Below are 18,151 nucleotides of genomic sequence, written 5' to 3'. Positions count from 1 at the left end.
CCCCATAGCCTAGCCTTTTGTTTTAAGGTTTGAGCCAAGCGAATTATGTGTTGTTAGTGGCTGTCCTTGTGCTGTCTCCTTGATTGTGACAGTAAAGGTTATCCTGGGGGCAGAGAGAGGCAGGGAGTGATACAAAATGTCCACTTGACGACCGTTTTCAATATGTTAAGCCAACTAGAGTGAAGAGAGCAGAAATCCTGTCCTGGTTGGAAGTTAATAGCTTAGCCTGCCCAATTATTTGCTGGAAGAAAATTCCTGTTCGGTTGCCACAGATACCAGGCCAAACAAACCTACAGCTGGGCCAACCGCTAAAAAAGGCATCGCGTTCTAATCTCTGGCTGTTCATCTAAATCATTGTAAATAAGGCAGAACAGACCAGAGAAGGGGTTTGGGATCCTGCTATTTTGAGCTGTTAATCACATTGTACCCCCTTCTCATTTGCAACCTGCTTTGACTAAATCATGATGAAAGATTTGTTGAGTTTGCTTTGCATTGGCATTGGATCAGAGCTCCCCCTTGTAGGATCAAGGGTCGAGACAAAAGGAGGGGGAAAACCAACAGAACCTGCAATGAGAGCCCTTTGTGCCCACTCCCCTCTGCCTCTCCTCCCAAGTTCTGCTGATTCCTGCCATTTACTTCGCAGAAAAGGGTGTGGGTCTAGTAAGAACAAAGGGAACTGAAGGTATCAAAGCAGACTATTCAGTACTTCCCTTCATGAACCCACATTTCTAGGATTCCCCCACCCCCCAGGGGGGTGAAAGAAGATAATGATGGGGAAGGAAAAGAGTGAAATTTAACCTTCATTCTTTTAGAGTGGCAATAAATCAACCCATCTGAAAGCCTTAAGAATGTAAATGTTTTTCTTTTCCATTACTAAGAACAGAAATCAAAATATCAGTTCCTTAACAGGGTCAGAAATGCTGGATGTTTTTCCAAAGGGAAACAACAGCAACAATAATGCTTATTGAACATACACGACCAGATACATAAACCCTGAACAAGAGTTATCTCACTTAATGTTCTTAACAACCACGTGATATAGGAACCACTGTTATTTCCCATCTTGCAGACAAAGAACCTGATGCTTAGAGAGGTTAAGTAACTCCACCCTGTTCGTATAGCTGGTCAGTGACCAGCTGGGATTTGAAGCTAATTAGACTGGCTCCACCTGGACCAGGGAGCTGCAGAACTAAGGCTCTGGCTTCTATCTGCCTGAATGATTTTGAAAAAATCATTTGTATTCGTCTTAGTTTGCTCATCTGTGATATACAGAGTTGTGTTAGGTGATCTTTAAGATGCCTGCCAACTCTTTGGGCCTATCTCCAAATCAGTATCTGTCATGTTGACCGAAAAAAAAAATCGCACAACCTAAAAATTGAGAATTATGTTTTATTCGGTGGACATTCTGAGGACTTCAAGCCTGGGACAGCTCCGAAGAGGTCAGGGAGGAACCGGGATACACAGGAGTTTTTGCAACAAAGACCAGGTAGTTGGACGATCAAAACATTATTGTTAATTAAAGAAAACCAGGCACCTCAAGTAACTGAATATAGCACTTTCCTATGTATGAGAAGATGCAGAAGTTTGGGCTCATCGAAATCATTCCTTTGATATGTACCTCAGCTCTCTGGGACCAGTATCCTGTGCTTTCTCATCCTGAGTCTCCCCAGGGTGCACCCCTGGGGGTGGCTGCAGTGGCAGGCATCCTGTTTCCATCTTGAGCTCCCTCAGGGCTCCCCATCAGGGGCGGCTGTCATGTGATGGCTTGATGGCTGCAACATCCTTTGTTTACTGATACGGCAGGCAACATTTTTCATTCTCGGTCACATCCATGCTACTGTTGTCATTCATTAGTCCAGAGCTGTAGGACATGAAGGGGTGGTGTGGGACGGGAAGGGACACAGGGAGATTGCTGCGTTACACACCAGTGTCTTCCTAACAGAAGCAGCTGCTTCAGTTGCCACGTCAGGCCCAGACAGGTAGGAGAGTTGGGTTGACTGCGGGAGTGGGATGGGAGCAGGGCCACTTTTAGCTCCTGTGGCTGCCAGAGTTGATCCGTTAGTTGGGCCGGTAACTTTCCTCCAGAAGCGTCCTTACCACGGGCATTAGTCTGCAAGGCACTCCATGTTTGCTGAGCACTGGAGGCACCTGGCACAGGTGACCTAAGAGAAAGCATCTGCAGTGTGACCAGAACTGCTGGGCCTCTCTTCCTGGCTCCCCTGAATTACCCTGACGGATACTTCCAGGAATTTTGCAGCAGCCCTGGAAGCCTTTGTTCTTTCTTCAGAGTAAGGAAATGGGAGACGGGGGTTGGGTAGAAAGGAGAATCTTTTGAGTTCTGTGAAACGACCTCTAATCTGAAGATGTCTGGCTTTTAAAGAGACCCAGTGGCTAGTCACTCCACATATGGTAGATAATACTGTGTCAACAGCTCAAGTTATCTGAAGCTCTGTGTGAAATGGGAACCAACTCTTGCTCTCTAGGAACAGTGAGTATCACCTTTCTCCCAGGGAGGCGAACTAAGGTGTGTTTATTTCATTTATGCCTCCACACCCACCCTTTAATGTCAAAAGTCACTAGATTCCTTCTACCCTCATCTCATGCCCCCAAGAGTGTAATTCTTATTTCCCTCTACTCACAGCCTGCACAGACATATATGTACTATGTAACATCATCAGAAATTGTCTGATTTAATTCAGGGAACACCTACCTCTCTATTAGACTTTTTTTTTTTTCCCCTCGCCTCTGACAATCTTCTACTTAGGCATGTTGCAAGGGCATTTTTCTTTATCTGTGTCTGTATACGCCCAGAGGTAGAGGTAACACTGAAAGGAAAAGAGAAGTGGCAGAGAAACAGGAAGAGAAATAAACCCGCGGAGCAGAAGTCCAAAGGCTGTGGTTTCCACGGACTGCTAGCGGGTTGCGGGGCTAACCAGAAAAATGAGAACCACTTAATTCGAAAAGGAAGGGGAAAGCCTGAGACGAGAAGGGAGATCAGATCGGAATAGATTGGATGGAGGGGGTGGGATAAAGCCAGAGAAACGGCCTGGGTGAAACGAGCCGTCCGTCATTCCACACCAGAACGCAACTTGCTAAGATCCACTGGCGTCTTGTATGCAAATGAGAAGGGCTTCCCGGAGGCTGGGCTGAGCCAGACTGCATTCTGCCAGCGGCCGGGATTCAGCACCGAGGCTTGAAGACCAGTGCGCGTTAAGAAGCATCTCTGGCCATCACCAAGAGAGGATGGATGCCACCCAGAAGCAGAGAATAAATGAGGATTAAAGGACCCGGGAAAAGGAAGCCCTCTTGAGAAACTGTTGAAATTCAAGATTGGCAAAGGAGGTTCAATTCCACCTCTTCACACTTGTGGTTTCAGGAACCGATGGTTTCTCAATCTCTGGAGAGAGACTCCTTCCCCAGGGAAGTGAAAATAATGAGCTTTTGGAGGTATTGCTTTTTTGCTTTCACGGTGGTCAGTGTGGTTATTTTTGTGATACTTTACAATAGCCAGTTAAGCCAGCCAAAACGTTACGGGAGGCTGAATAGTTCCAATGAAAGGGATTTTAGGATGCATGCCTGTAATTACGCCTTAGAAGATAAGTCATCCTTTTTGTGGGAAAAGACACTGACATCACCTGTGGGAAGTGTCCCTTGCAAGGACTACCTGATCCAGAATCACTACATCACGAGCCCCCTGTCGAAAGAAGAAGCTGTGTTCCCTTTGGCATATGTCATGGTCATCCATAAGGACTTCGATACTTTCGAAAGACTCTTCAGAGCTGTCTATGTGCCCCAAAACGTCTACTGCATTCATGTGGATGAGAAAGCCACAACTCAGTTTAAGAAATCTGTGTGGCAGCTACTGAGTTGCTTCCAGAATGCTTTTCTTGCTTCAAAGGTAGAGCCTGTGGTCTATGCAGGAATTTCCAGGCTCCAGGCTGACCTGAACTGCCTGGAAGACCTTTTAGCTTCTGAAGTTCCGTGGAAGTACGCCATCAACACCTGTGGGCAAGATTTCCCCCTGAAAACCAACAGGGAGATCATTCAGTATCTGAAAAGATTTAAAGGGAAAAACATTACCCCGGGGGTCCTGCCTCCCAATCATGCAATAAAGCGGACTAAATATGTCCACCGAGAGCACTTAGGCAGAGGTGGCTCTTTTGTGAAAAATACTAATATTTTGAAAACCTCCCCTCCACACCAGCTGACCATCTACTTTGGCACTGCCTATGTGGCCCTTACCAGAGAGTTTGTCAAGTTTGTCTTCCAAGACCAAAGGGCCATTGATCTGCTACACTGGTCCAAAGATACCTTTTCCCCTGATGAACATTTCTGGGTGACACTTAATAGGATCCCAGGTAGGTACGAATTTCCATTCCCATTTTTTCTTATCCATACTCAGTTGAGTTGGCTAACATTCAGCTCCTCTTTGAAATTATTTGGAAAAAAAAATAAATGCTTAGAAAGCTATTAGTCTGCTTGCTTTTTAGTGACAGTTTGGTGACAGCTCTACTGTCTTATGACTGTGCTATATAGAGATAGAATAAATATGCCGGGTTCCCGGAGTTCCGGCAAAACTACCTTTGAAGGTGTATCACATGGTTCCCGACCTTTGGCTCAGTCTTTTTACTTTACATTGAGGTATAATCGACATACAGTAGCTCAGTCTTTGGAATGAATGTCTTTCGTAGTCCTTGATAAGCGCAGCTATAACATGATGAGGCGTTTTGAATAAGCATTGTAGAATTGAGGAGTTGAAGTAGGTGGTGCTTCTTTCAGAGGCTGTTACACAGTATCACACTGATGCTTAAAGTTCACAGGGCGCGGGACCGGGCAGGTGGGGGGGTGTCTGTTTTCAGAATCTTCGACTCCTCTTTAGATGTTTCCAAATTATCACTGTGGCTTAAACGTTTCCAGTCTTAGGCCTGAACAGGTGTCCAGGTCTCAACCGACTGGGTTCAGTAAATCTACTCTGATACTTTATTGCCTGCAAGAATGGGTAACAGTGAGTTGAAACATACGAGAGAGATTCTAGCTGGAGTTGACCCAAAGTCAGCTCTCAATTTCTAAGTCCCATTTTCTTATTAGAAGTTTGCATTTGCAGCCTCTTGTTTTTATATGCTGTGAAGTCTTTCCCGTCGTTCATGATAATTTGGGGCCAAGGTATCAGAGGCGTGCAGGCAGAAAACAGCACCAAACTCCCTCTTTGATTTAGGACTGGGTTTCTTTTCAAAAGTCTGTTTTCCATATGTTGTCTAGGAAGCCCTATGTGACCCGTAGGGCCTCTTCCTGGTGATGTCCCAATGCACCGGTTTCTAGTATTGTACCAGCGTGGGTGTGGGCGTCAGCTCTGTGGGGAGGTGACCCCATGCCTGCCATGCTTGCAATACCCCCCTGCTCTTGCCTGTATCATCGTTATTGTTGACACGTGTGGGTGCTACCTTCATCTCTGCAAGTAGACTTATAGCAATTATTAGGTGCTCGATGACTCAACATCCCTGAGTGCTAATCTGGAATGGTGGTTATAGAAACCTACTTAGAGAGGGGCAGAAAAAGGACCTGCAAGGTGGCTGGGGACAGAGGCATGCAGTTAATTTCAGACGATACTAGGTTAACAGTTCACAAAGACTTGCAGGAGGGGGAGTGAATCAACATTTATCACAGTGAAGTAAGCATCCTACTTATTCACACGAAAGCATTTCACACACGTGTAAACTTACTATACGTGGCATCTGACACCGTTCCTGTTAATACAGTTTGTGCCAGGTGGGGTACGCTCTACGTCATCTCTTTGAATTATGAGAAATTCTCATTGTTATCCTCGCGTACAGATGAGGAAAATGAGGCTTAGAGAGAGTGAAGTATGTGCTCGTATCACACAGCTTGTCCAAGGCAAAGCTGGGATCTGACTCTGGATTCGTGTGGCCTAAAGTCTGAAGTGTTCTCTTGCACCAGGTAAAGGAATAGTCGTTTTTTCTTTCCTGTATAGCTAAAGCAAATTCCATGCAGAACTCCAGAAAGGTAAAAAAGGTGAGGTTGAGGGGCCTCCCTGGTGGCGCAGTGGTTGTGAGTCCACCTGCCGATGCAGGGGACACGGGTTTGTGCCCCGGTCCGGGAAGATCCCACATGCCGCGGAGCGGCTGGGCCCGTGAGCCATGGCCGCTGAGCCTGCGCGTCCGGAGCCTGTGCTCCGCAACGGGAGAGGCCACGACAGTGAGAGGCCCGCGTACCACAAAAAAAAAAAAAAAAAAAAAAAAAGTGAGGTTGGGGAAAAAGTGCAGAGGGCAATGGAAGTAAGCCCCACCTGACCACACTAAGCTGGAAATAAGGTTAGTAGGGATATGGGTGTGTGTGTGTGTGTGTGTGTGTGTGTGCGCGTGCGTGTGTTTTGGAATCATAGGAAGTTGTCCTGCTGGAACCAGTTGCCACATCCCACCCAGGCTTCTGTGCCTGCTCCCACAGGCCCCATCCAAAACAGGCTTTGGTCTGGCTCTCCCTTCTCTGAGCCAGTGGAAGTGGAAAGCGTTCCTCAGGTAGTGTGCTCACAGAGGCTGGTGGGCGAGGCGCAGCCAGGGTGAATTTGAACCTGATCACTATTATGATAACAAAAGAAAATGAAGTATCTTGAGGACATTATCTTCCTACAGAATAGAAAAGAAGTCTTCAGAAAAATAATAGAACATTCTGACACGTCTGTTTTCAGCACTCAACAAATATTTATTTAGCCCTGCTAAATAAATTTAGCGTGGTACGCGGCACTATTCTGTACACTGAGGGTGGCTCTGGAAGCAGATGACTATGACCTTATGGAATTTAAGTTTGGAGATTTGAGTGGTTGAGTATTAAGTGTAGTGACTCTTTAGTATATGAGGCTAATTTTAGTATGTTGGGCTAATTTTCCCCCCGCTCGGACCCCTCAAAATGTTGTGGGTTTTTTGTTTTTTTTTTTCTGAATATCTGTCCCTATTTTAAAAACGTTTTTTAAAAGCTTTTTTTAAAAAAACAGTAAATCTATTCATGAGTTTTAACATTTAAAAATTTTATACTCCATCAGCTGCTGGTTTTAATGCTTCCTTATATTCTTCCAGAGATATTTTATTAAGTTTATAGACAATAAAACTAATTAAGCATCGTGTGTGGAAAACAGCATATGTACTTTTTTTTTTAAGTTCACCACAAAAATACACAAAAAGAAAAATGGTCCTTATTTTAGGCACCCTGTTGTCTGTAAGTGAGAAACAAAAGACTACAAGATGTATTCTTTGTTTAAATAGATCATATGCAGACATTCAGGAAGCTAATTTTCATTTAAAAGCTCAACTATTTTTTTTTTTAATTTTGAAGCATTTTTAAATCTAGGTGCAAGGAATTTTACGGGGCAAAGGCGCCAAGGAGCTTTGCTTCCAGAGTCAAGGGATGGTGGCCGTACAGAACTCTCAGATAGGCTGGTAGAATACCTGTCATTCCCTTCCTTAAAGCTTTTCAGTGACTTTTCCTTATCTTGAGGCTCAAGTTGAAGGTCTTTTTTTTGGGTGGGGCCGCACCCTGCGGCCTGCAGGATCTTAGTTCCCCGACCAGGGATCGAACCCCCACCGCCACCCCTACCCCGCTTTCGGCAGTGAAAGCGCAGAATCCTCACCAACCACTAGATGGCCGGGGAACTCCCAAAGGCAGCATAAGCTCTGTGACCCGACTTCCCCTCCTGCCCCGCCCCATCTCTCTACCCTCAGTTCTTCTTTCCTGACACCTCATACTTAATGTTCCAGCAACTACTTGGTCCTGCACACTTCTGCGATTTTCACTTAAATTTTTTCTGGTGGCTTTTTATGATGTCTTCTCTGGGCCACCCTTCCTATCATCTCTCTCTGACTAATCCCATTCATCCTTTGTAACCCTCCTTGGATGTCACTTCCTTCAGAAGCCATGCCTGATAACCCACCTCCCAGATGGTTGGTACGCCACCTCTGGGTTCTCCTATACTCCCTGACACTGCTGCCAGCATTGAATTATAATTACCTGCTAAGTGAAAATTTCCTCTGCCCTTCCTCCACAGGGTTTGGGTTCCTTAAGGGTGAGAAATATGACATCCATTTTTATATCCCCCATCACTACCCTGACACTGTGACCTATCACTGTGCCTGACTTGAAGATATGGGTACCGTGCTAGATGCTCATGGGCTGGTCTGGGGAGGGGCTGGATGGTTATGAGGAGATCAGAGGGTCGTGCCCCCTACCTGGGGTGGGTAGGTCATTTTTGACAGAATTAGAGAAACAGTGGGTAAGTTACTGCTTGAATGTCCAGTTTCATAATAGCTAGGCCAACAAATGATACCAGTAAAGACAAAGACATCCAATACCTTGTAGAATTAGCAAGAGTTCCAGTTGAAATATTAAGAGGGCAGAATCCTTCCTTAGAACATCTGGTTCCCAGGTCGCCAGCCTGGGAACAGGTTGGCCCATCATGCCCTTAATTCTGATGACCAGAGAAAGCACTGGTACCCTATGTGAACTCCTCCAGTTTCTGTTTTACCTGCACCTGGTCTGAGATTCTCCCACTACTTGGCACTTCCCCAACCTTGCCGTTTGTCCCATTCCTGGCCTACTCTCGGTTCCTGCAGTGGGCTTCCTCTGTTTGAATTTGACCTCAGCTACTGGCTTGGGGCAAAAAAATGTGGGCGTAAGGAAATGAAAGGTCAAGGAAAGACAACAATAGAAAGAAACTTGAGAAACATTTCTCCAGGTATAGCTCTCAGCAAATGTAAACACTGAGTTATTTGGAAGGTATGTGTTGACTGGAAAGGTTACCAGGGGCTTAAACCTGGGTGGGGCTGGATCAGCCCCAGGCTTTTTTGAAGTGTGTGTCGTGTTCTCTGTACATCAGCCTAAATGTGCAGTTCAGTTCCTAGCACCGCAAAGGATGCATCAGTTACACTGATTTTACCAGGGACCAAGAATTATAACCATTGATGGACTGGTAGAATCATGTTTTAATGAACATCATTAGAACATTCAGGTTTATAATAAAGTTATCTTGGTGGGGGGGCCCGGATGATAATCCACACTGGTACTTATTGTGTCGATATGGAGATAAATTCAGATTGAAGGAGAAATTACACAAAACAGACACTTCCTTGGGTTCCTGTCCATTGAACAGAGTTTTCGAATGACCTGACTTTTGTATGGTCAGATAATATTAAATACACATAATAAGTTTGGACATGATTTTCAAAATATTGTATTAGCGATGTGGGCTTGTTTGGGTTCTTTTGCCTCCTTGGTAAGTGCTCTAGGCAATTCCTGGGGCAGTCATTTGGGTGAGGTCATAGGGCAAGGCTTATAATCTACAAGGTATCCTGGCTCTTGGGAACCTAGATGCCATGCTCCTTGTAGAGAAACCATAGGCAGGTTACAGGGTATTTACTTAATTAAACTATACCGAAGCTGGAGCTGTTTGAAAGCTCATTTATAATGCCTCTGGACATTGGCTGTGCTGTATAATACTTGGATCATCTTCTTCATTGGGGAATCTGTGCCCAAATATTTTTTGCCCCTGCTACCCTGTGAAGGAAATAATCTGGAAATACTGCCCTTAATTAGCTTTTAACCCCTAATCCCTAGAACGACATTATGCAAGACAAGAAAATGTGGATTTTAGTATATGTGCACATTTAATTAAGTACAAATACCGTTGCAATTGGTAAATAACCAGTAAGCTGAACTTAGCATGAATTTAATTCTTGCAGAAAGGATTAATGTATTGACAGGTACTGCTTTAGAGCTGGCAAGGCCATTTTTCCAGCTTTCATTCCACCTCCAGTTATTTTCTACCAACTGTCTGAAACTAATCTTTTCTAGAAGCATCAAGGTTTTACTTTTTTTTTTTTTTTTTAACAAACCATAGTTTTGCATTTCAATTACTCTTTTTTTTTTTGGCCACACCATGCAGCATGCGGGATCTTAGTTCCCCAACCAGGGCTTGAACCTGTGCCCCCTGCAGTGGAAGCATGGAGTCCTAACCACTGGACTGCCAGGGAATTCCCTCAATGATTCTTTAAAACAGTAAAATATTAGTTGCATATCAAAGTCATAATAGATATGTAATCAGTGTCTCCATGATTTCGTTATCATCTGTAGCTCTGCTTTCTCTGAACCACGGCAACAGAATCTCCTGATATCCCCCCTGGAGTCCACATGATACTATGAAAAGGCTTTGGAACCTGATAAGTGTAGTTTACGTCTTGGCTCCCATTACCTGCTAACTATGTGATACTGGTCTTAGTCTACGCTGAGTCTCAGTTTACCCATCTGTGATGATAGAAATAATAAATAGTATTTAGTTTCAGGATAAGTTATGAATATTAAATAAGACAATGTATGTAGTGCAGTGGTTACCAAACAGAGCAGGCTTTAGAATCGACTGTAGGGCCTGTTAAAACACGGATTGCTGGGCCCCAGCCCCAGGGTTTCTGATTCAGCAGGACAGGAGCAGGCCCCAGAATTTGTCGTTCTAACAAGTTACCAGGGGATAACCTTGCTAGAAGCCCACCTTGAGAACCGCTGGCACAGACCATCTTTTACAGATTGGCACGTTCACAGATTTGCAGCAAATGCTGGTTCTGTTTATTTCCATCTCCTTAACTGAGGAAAAAGGCAGCCGCCAGTAAAAACGAAAGTGGATTTGTATAACGCAAAGCTTTACAGTGTTGGTTGCTTATGGAGGATACTGTTAAAGTGCCTTGCAGGTGACTGATGCTTGGGAAGGACTCGTGTCGAAGAAGAAATATCCCGGGCTTTGGAGTGAGACAAACCTGATGATGAATTTCAGCTCCGCCCTTATTAGCTTTGTGGCCTTGTGTACCCGAACCTTAAGCTCCTCAACCGCACAGTCACGATAAGGTGGCTACTTAGTAAACTTGTTTTGAGAATTGAATGAAAATATTGGGAGTAAAGTGAGAGGTGAAGTGTTTTTCTGTTTATTAATACGGTCTAGAATTCCTAAACTAATGAGATTCTCAAGGAAGGTGTTAAATAAAATCCATTTAAATGTCTTTTCATACAAAAGGATGTCTGCACCATGGCTCCACAACCATGTAAAACTAGATGTAAATACACCCAAAGAGGAATAGGAGGAAGTATAAGAAAATTTAAGCAGTGTAACATGTTGGGATGAGTACTTATTTTTTATAATTTTGATTTCCCTTAACGCTATTGGTGTAAATTCTGAATACTGAAAATCCTCACTTAGGTTTTACAATAATACTGTGAAGTATGTTCTCACATCCATGAGAAGAGTGTTTCCTTAAAAATGCAAAGGACGAGTGTCTTCAGTACTCTATTTTTGAGATCACACCACATGAAAGGAACAGGAGCTGGGATTAATAGGATTGTTTTATTTTCTTAAACCTTACCATGTACAGATGTCTGTTTAGAATAAATGTAATTTCTTGGAAAAGGAAATCAACATAGCCAAGACTTGAAAGAAGTTAGAGAGTTTTTTCACAATCATTCTGTACAGGTTTCTGCTGACTCAACCACATCCTTCCCATTTCAATGTTCAAACAAATGTTGCCCCTCCTAGCTATTTACACAGGGATAATTTTAAAACTCTGTTATGAAATTTACAAACACAAAACAGAATGGAGAATGATACAGTAAATCCTCACGTGCCCATCAGCCAGTTTCAACAACCATCAACATACTACACACACTAAAAGCAAGAAAACGTAAAATTTATGACATCACTGAGTTGACTCAAATTTTCAGAAATGAGTAACTTCCTTTTTTTCAAAAGAAATGGAAAATTCCAATATTCCAGGCTAAGGCTTTCTGTATATCCCATAACAGCGATTTGCTGAAAAGTGAAAACCTTTTTAACCCAACTTTTCGGACATATTATATCAACCGTATTGAGTTTTCTTCTTCCTTTTTAATTTTTATTTATTTATTTTGGCCACACTGCACAGCTCGCAGGATCTTAATTCCCTGACCAGGGATTGAACCCAGGCCCTGGCTGTGAAAGCTCCGAGCCCTAACCACTGGACTGCCAGGGAACTCCCTCTTCTTCCTTTTTTAAATGGACAAAACTGAATCTATAAGCACAAGTTCTTCAAGCATTAGAGGCAATAATGCTTGTTAAGATGTTCATTTTCTTGGCCTTCCTCTTCCTGCAGGGAATGTGGGAGGAGTGTGTTACTAAGAGTAAGACTTGATTAGCGTGCAGTGTTTAGAGACACTTTTTCCATCTCTTCTAGCATCTGAATATTCTGCTTTGTCTATATAGGAAAAAAAAAAAGACAAATTGATAGTCTTATTATTTTATGAGTCCCCTGTATGTTTGAATTTGGAATTGACTTGAAGATATTTTGCAAATTTCAGCCAAATCTTAATGTATTTCCTGTTACCAGATGTTCTCATGGGCCTCTGTTGGGTTCAATCGTCTTGTTAATTTTTTATGTATATAATGTAATCTGAGATTGAAGGTTTCTCTGGTCTTACAGGGCAGCGTGAAGGGAAGAAAATGGACTCTGGCCTTCTGGCCTTGTCAGCTAACAGCTTGTTTGACACAAACTGTTAACCAACCTTGGCCTCAATTAATTTGGGTTTTAGGACTTAAAGTTTAGAAGGAATTTCTAGCTCCAGCCACTGGACCCTGTAAGAGGGGCCGGTGACCTAGATATTAGATATGCACATGACAAAATTATTTTCTAGGTTCTAGGCTCTGTCCTTAATTAGCTGTTTGACCTTGGGCATGTCACTTAACCTCTCTGGGCCTCAGCTTCCCCCTCTGTAAAATGAGGAATTTGAGCTAGGTAGTGAGATGGTGCCCACTGAATGTCGTTTTGGTGATAGGTTTTTTTCTTCTTCTTTTTTTTTTTTTTAAGTGGATGATTCTGGAAGGAGTAGAAACTCGGAATGCCTACTTCAAAAATAACAAAATGATTTTGTGAAGTGGGTGGGTAATTTCATACTAGAGTTGGAAAGGATAATCTAATCATTTAAAATTAGAGAAACCAAAGCCCAGGAAGGTGAAGTGATTTCTTTGGGTCACATGATTTAGCAGCTGATCTGGGTCACGAAGGTGGGACTTGTAAGTCATAATACAATAGACTTTATATATTTAGTGCTTCTCACAATTTCTCTCTGAAATACCCTAGGGACTGGAGGAAAAGGGCAGTAACTACATTTTGGTATGTATGTTGTCTAATACTGAACGATGGGTTTTAATGACAGGATTCCATAAAAAGTGTTCAGAATTCATTTTTAAAAAGATAGTGAATATTACTATTTCTCAAATGAAAAATTCTCTGGGTATACTACAAAATAGAACTTTTAAATGTATCCATTTACCATGAAGGAGATCCATTCTGTTATACATTGTTGCTAAATCTGAAACAGCCCCCCTTTTTATTTTTAAATTTATAGGCAGTAAAATTCATTCTTTTTGGTGTCCAGTCCCTTGCGTTTTGGCGTTTGCATAGAGTCGTGCATTCACTACCATGATCAAGAACAATTCCATCACCTCCAAAAATTCCCTCATGGTGCTCTTTGTAATCAATCCCTGCCCCCAATCCAAACCCTTGGCAAATCCTGACCTGTTCTCCATCCCTATGGTTTCGCCTTTTCCAGAATGTGGTAAAAATGGCGTCATAGAACATGATGCCTTTGGGGTCTGTAAAAGCAGCTTCTTATTCTTCCTTTCTTTTACTGTAATGACTTCATTTTGCATGTTCCAAGGTGAATATAATGGTTTCTTATAGATCCTCTGGCAGGTATCTGTTGAGTGTTGGTTCCATTTGGCACACTTTTCTTTTCCCATGTTATATATTTATTTATTATTTTCTGTAAATAATAGAAATAAATAATAAATAAATAATAGTTTGACCTCTTATTTAAAAAAAAAAGTAGGGTCGTTTTTAGTAATATTATTCATTTGGGGTGATAAAGTAAATACAGAGAATTCCCTGGTGGTCCAGTGGTTAGGACCCTGTGATCTCACTGCTGAGGGCCTGCGTTCAGTCCCTGGCTGGGGAACTAAGACCCCACAAGCTGTACCGCGCAGCCAAAAAAAAAGTAAATACAGCATGTAGTTATATCATTATGAAGCTTGAACTTGGTACGCTTTTGTTACCTTCGATTTGACAGTATCTGTGATTCAGAATAAATAATGGAAACAACCTGAAGTTAATTGGAGAAGGGGGCAAGGAACTGAAGGGGCCAACATTTCTTTGAAGTCTCATGTTTTACAAATTTATGTAAATATCACATTCCCACCTACCCTATAACTTTCTTAAACGTTTCATTGAAATATAATATCATACATACAGAAAACCGCACATATCAGAATCGAAATCACTGAATTTTCAAACTGACCCTCCCCTGAGTAAGCGGAACAAAACCCCACGTTACTACAAGCACTCCAGGACCCGCCTCTGCTCCCTTCCAGAAGTGATGATCATCTTGACCCTCTCAACCAGGTCTGCTGCTTTTGTGTCATCCTAGGGCTTCTAACTGTAGCCCAGTGCTTTTCATCCAAATGTTCAGGTTAAATAGATGCTTCAAGAAGAAATGCTTGGGCTGTAGTGTGACTTCCTGTGTTTCTAAAAACTGCTGGAAACTCCTTGGGGTGGGGGGGTGAGGGGTAGGGGTGGGGTAGGAGACCCACATACATCAGGCACATCCTAGGACACTTACTCCCATGTTTCTTCTCTTTTTAAAGTTTTTTTTTGCTTTTTTTTAAAAAGATGTTTCTCACATTTGCAGAAGAGTATAAACAGAAGTGCTTCTGCTGCTCTGTATAAAAGATTAGGCTTGTTGTAGATAGGCACTTAGTTCCCAGAATTAGCAACCTATATATATATAACCCAGTGCATGCAGCAAGTGGAATTTACCACTGACCTTCAAATCCTTTGGACCTGTCTTGGGTTGTCAACAGGGGTTAAAATTAGACAAGAGTCCTAAGCAATGGTGATTTTTATTTGGCTGCTTTAACATGGAATTGGAAGGAATGTTTTATAACTTGGGAGTGAATTCTTGATTTACATCCAACTGGGTGTAACCTGGCACCTTGTTTTGAAGGTGAGGAAGGGAAGGCACTGCGTGCAGGGCAAGATGAAAATTTGTCTAATGGATTCATTAAGGACCTTTTGCCCAGGCGGGAAACACAGCAGTACAGGGCACGCTGTGTTCTATTGATTCCTATAAGGAACGAACCAGCCATGAAATTGCTTTGCGTAATGTAGTGAGAAGGGCAATCAATACTGTAGATACTTTTATTTGAAACAGTCACATAAAATCTAGGAAATGCCGCTTGAAATGCATATACCTAATTCAAGCTATGAACAAACACATCTAAACAAATAGATCACAGAGAAAACTTATTACTTGATGCTCACATGATGCAAATAACAAAAGCTTAGGTCCTAAGGAAACAGGTTTTTGGACTGATAAACCCATAAAAGTGGTAAACATGTACATAAGGTATGTCCAAGCTCATTTAAGGAAACTCAACCCATACATCTTAATGGTAAAGGCCAGTTGTAAAAGGTTATTTGCGATCTGTATTTGGTATAGTTTAGTCAACTAGTTAACCGCTGTGTCATAGTCTTAAGGTGACATGGAAGTTATCTGTACAAAAAATGCTTTATGAAATGATGTTTTCTTAATGATGGTTACTTGTAAATGTAAGATTTTGTAGTGTTTTGGGTTTTTTTTTTAAACTTTCATTTTTGTTCTTTGTACTTTTATGAGTCATTTGAATCCATTCGAATAAAGTGTTCGATTTTTCACAAATTATAGAATAATATTTTTAAGAAAAAAAAGGTAAAGATTCATAAGGTAAAGGCGCCGGGATGCTTAACACTATCTAATTTGGGGGAGTGGGAAAAAAAAAAAATTGGTCTCTTCTCTGAACTTTTATGTATTTTTGAAATCTTCAAAACTTACAAATAAAGTTGCTTTATTGGGTGAAAAATAAAATCTCTCCTTACCAAGGCATAATGTTTGGTGTTTTAGAAGCTGAAAAGTATTATCCCTATAAAGGGATGCTCAATGAAATAGTCTTTGAAAAGCAGGGATTCTCAACCATGGTATATTACACACTTCGCGACAAATTCATGAGGTGTAGGGACTGTTTTGATCCTTGTTTACAGTTAGGGAAACCCAGGAACAGAGAAGTTAGGTAACCTGTCAGTGGTCCCACAGTTACTAATTGGCCAAGCAGGCACTTGAACCCAGGCAATATAGTTTCAGAGTCTCTCCTTTTAATTACTATATTACATTGCCTCACAAATAAGAATTTACAAAGAACTTCCTTAAGACAAATTTCAGTACATTCAATTGTCAATTGAATTTTGTCAATTAAGCATTTTGGTACAAAGTGTCATACTGCTTTTCCAAAAATTGGTCCAGTTTGTACTCCCCCTGGCAGTTCTGAAACCCCTATTTCCCTACACTGTCTCCACCACTGGGTATTAACATTTTCTAAATCTTTGCCAGTGTGCTACATATAAAATGAGGAGAGGGTCAGGGACTATATAGGAAATCTATGTACCTTCCACTCAGTTTTGCTGTGAACCTAAAGCTCCTCTAAAAACAAAAAAGTCTATTAAAAAATTATTTTTTTTAGGAGAAGAGGCTATTTTAGGATTTAAACTTTACTAACTTTAGTTTCTAACAAGTATGAGCTTGTTTTCTTTTTCCTTTGTTTTAAAAACTGAGACATAATTGACATACAACGTTAGTTTCAGGTGTACAACGTAATGATAAGATATTTGTACATACTGTGAAATGATCACAAATCTAGTTAATATCTGTCACCACCACCATAGTTACACATTTTTCTTGCTTTATGATGAGAACTTTTAAGATTCTCTCCTAGCAACTTCCAGATATGCGGTACAATATTAATAACTACAGTCACCATGCGGTGCGTTACAGCCCCTTGACTTACTTTGAGCTTGTTTTCTTAGATATTTGCATAAGTCAGGGTATAAAGAACTACATGAAAGTGGAAGACCGATTTGGGAATTCCCAAAAGGATGGCAGGACAGCTGGGTGCGTGGATAGTGATGAAGGATGACGTGGGCAGTATTGAGAGGTGAGGTGTGGAGACCCAGTGTTTCAGACTACACGTTGACAGGGCCAGGCAGACAATGTGAGCCAGTGAAACAAGGTGGGCAGCAGGGCAGCAGGAGAGCTCCAGGCTGGGTAAAGTTCTAGTGAATTGTGGGCAAGGGACTCTGACAGTCCAGACTTTCATGGGAAATTTTTTTTTTTTTCCCCACTGTTCTACCCCCCTTCTAGGGGGGTCAAACCAAACAGGCCTACCAATCAGATGTGGTTTCTGCCCATCTGCTATGTGTAGTCTGGGGACATAATTGCAAAAATCCTTTGGTGCCATGGTCGGCATTTTGGTTTCTCCCTGGCGTGAATGTGACCTAGAGCATTGAACTGCTGGACCCAGCCAGGTTCATGGTTCTGAGGGGCTAGCTGGGGAATTGGTTAGTGACAGTCTGAAGCAAAAGAAAAAAGTGCCAGTTTATACACAAGTTTTTGAGGGAAGAGATAACTTTAAACTGGGTCCCGGGAAGCGGAAGCAGCAATGCAAAATGAGAAGTGGAGTGGGGAGCTGGAATTCTAGGAAGAGGTGGAATGGACACCAGCAGAAGGGGTTTGGGATGGTAAGTCTGAATTTGCTTTTGTTTGTCGGAGGGTGAGTGATTGGTGGATAGACATCTCAAAGTGGCTTGAAGAAGCAGACACAGGGCAAACGGTTCAAAGTGATCCCGCATCCCCCAAATAGGAAGGCAATAGGGTCAACGCTAATCATAGAAAAAGCCATTTGCTGGTATTGCCAACAAATCGGGCAGACTGGAGGCAGAGAGACTGGTTTGTAGACAATTGAAATAGTCTTGGTGAGCCATGATGTCAAGCAGCTGAACTAGGGCAGCGCCCGCAAAGGAAAATGGTGTCATGAAAAGCCGGGTAAGGCTTGAAGAACGGCCGGTAGATCGGAAAACAGTTGGTACTCAACTGAAAACCAGTTCGTTGCTAACTGGACTTACGGTGGTGATCATTTTGCAGTACATACAAGTATCAAATCATTATATTGTACACCTGAAACTAATATGATGTTATATGGCAATTGTACCTC

At 42.2% G+C, this 18,151-nt stretch overlaps 1 protein-coding gene across 6 annotated transcripts in view; it reads left to right on the top strand.

Moving 5' to 3' along the window:
• The window catches only part of GCNT2 (glucosaminyl (N-acetyl) transferase 2 (I blood group)), a 114,191-nt gene that overhangs the window by 79,217 nt on the left and 16,823 nt on the right, over positions 1-18,151 (top strand). The window contains exon 1 of one of the 6 annotated variants that reach the window (XM_024747563.1): positions 2,793-4,358. The exons of the other annotated variants lie outside the window; for them this stretch is intronic. Coding sequence (XP_024603331.1) covers positions 3,383-4,358 — 976 coding nt within the window. The 5' untranslated portion in view covers positions 2,793-3,382. Of the gene's footprint in view, positions 1-2,792; positions 4,359-18,151 lie in introns of those variants that run through there. 6 annotated transcript variants of the gene reach the window in all.

This window comes from Neophocaena asiaeorientalis, unplaced genomic scaffold (assembly GCF_003031525.2).
Source record: "Neophocaena asiaeorientalis asiaeorientalis breed wild unplaced genomic scaffold, Neophocaena_asiaeorientalis_V1.1 scaffold960, whole genome shotgun sequence".
NCBI lineage: Eukaryota > Metazoa > Chordata > Mammalia > Artiodactyla > Phocoenidae > Neophocaena > Neophocaena asiaeorientalis.
The sequence above is the reverse complement of the archived record's forward strand: the minus strand, read 5'-3'. Positions and strand labels throughout refer to the sequence as shown.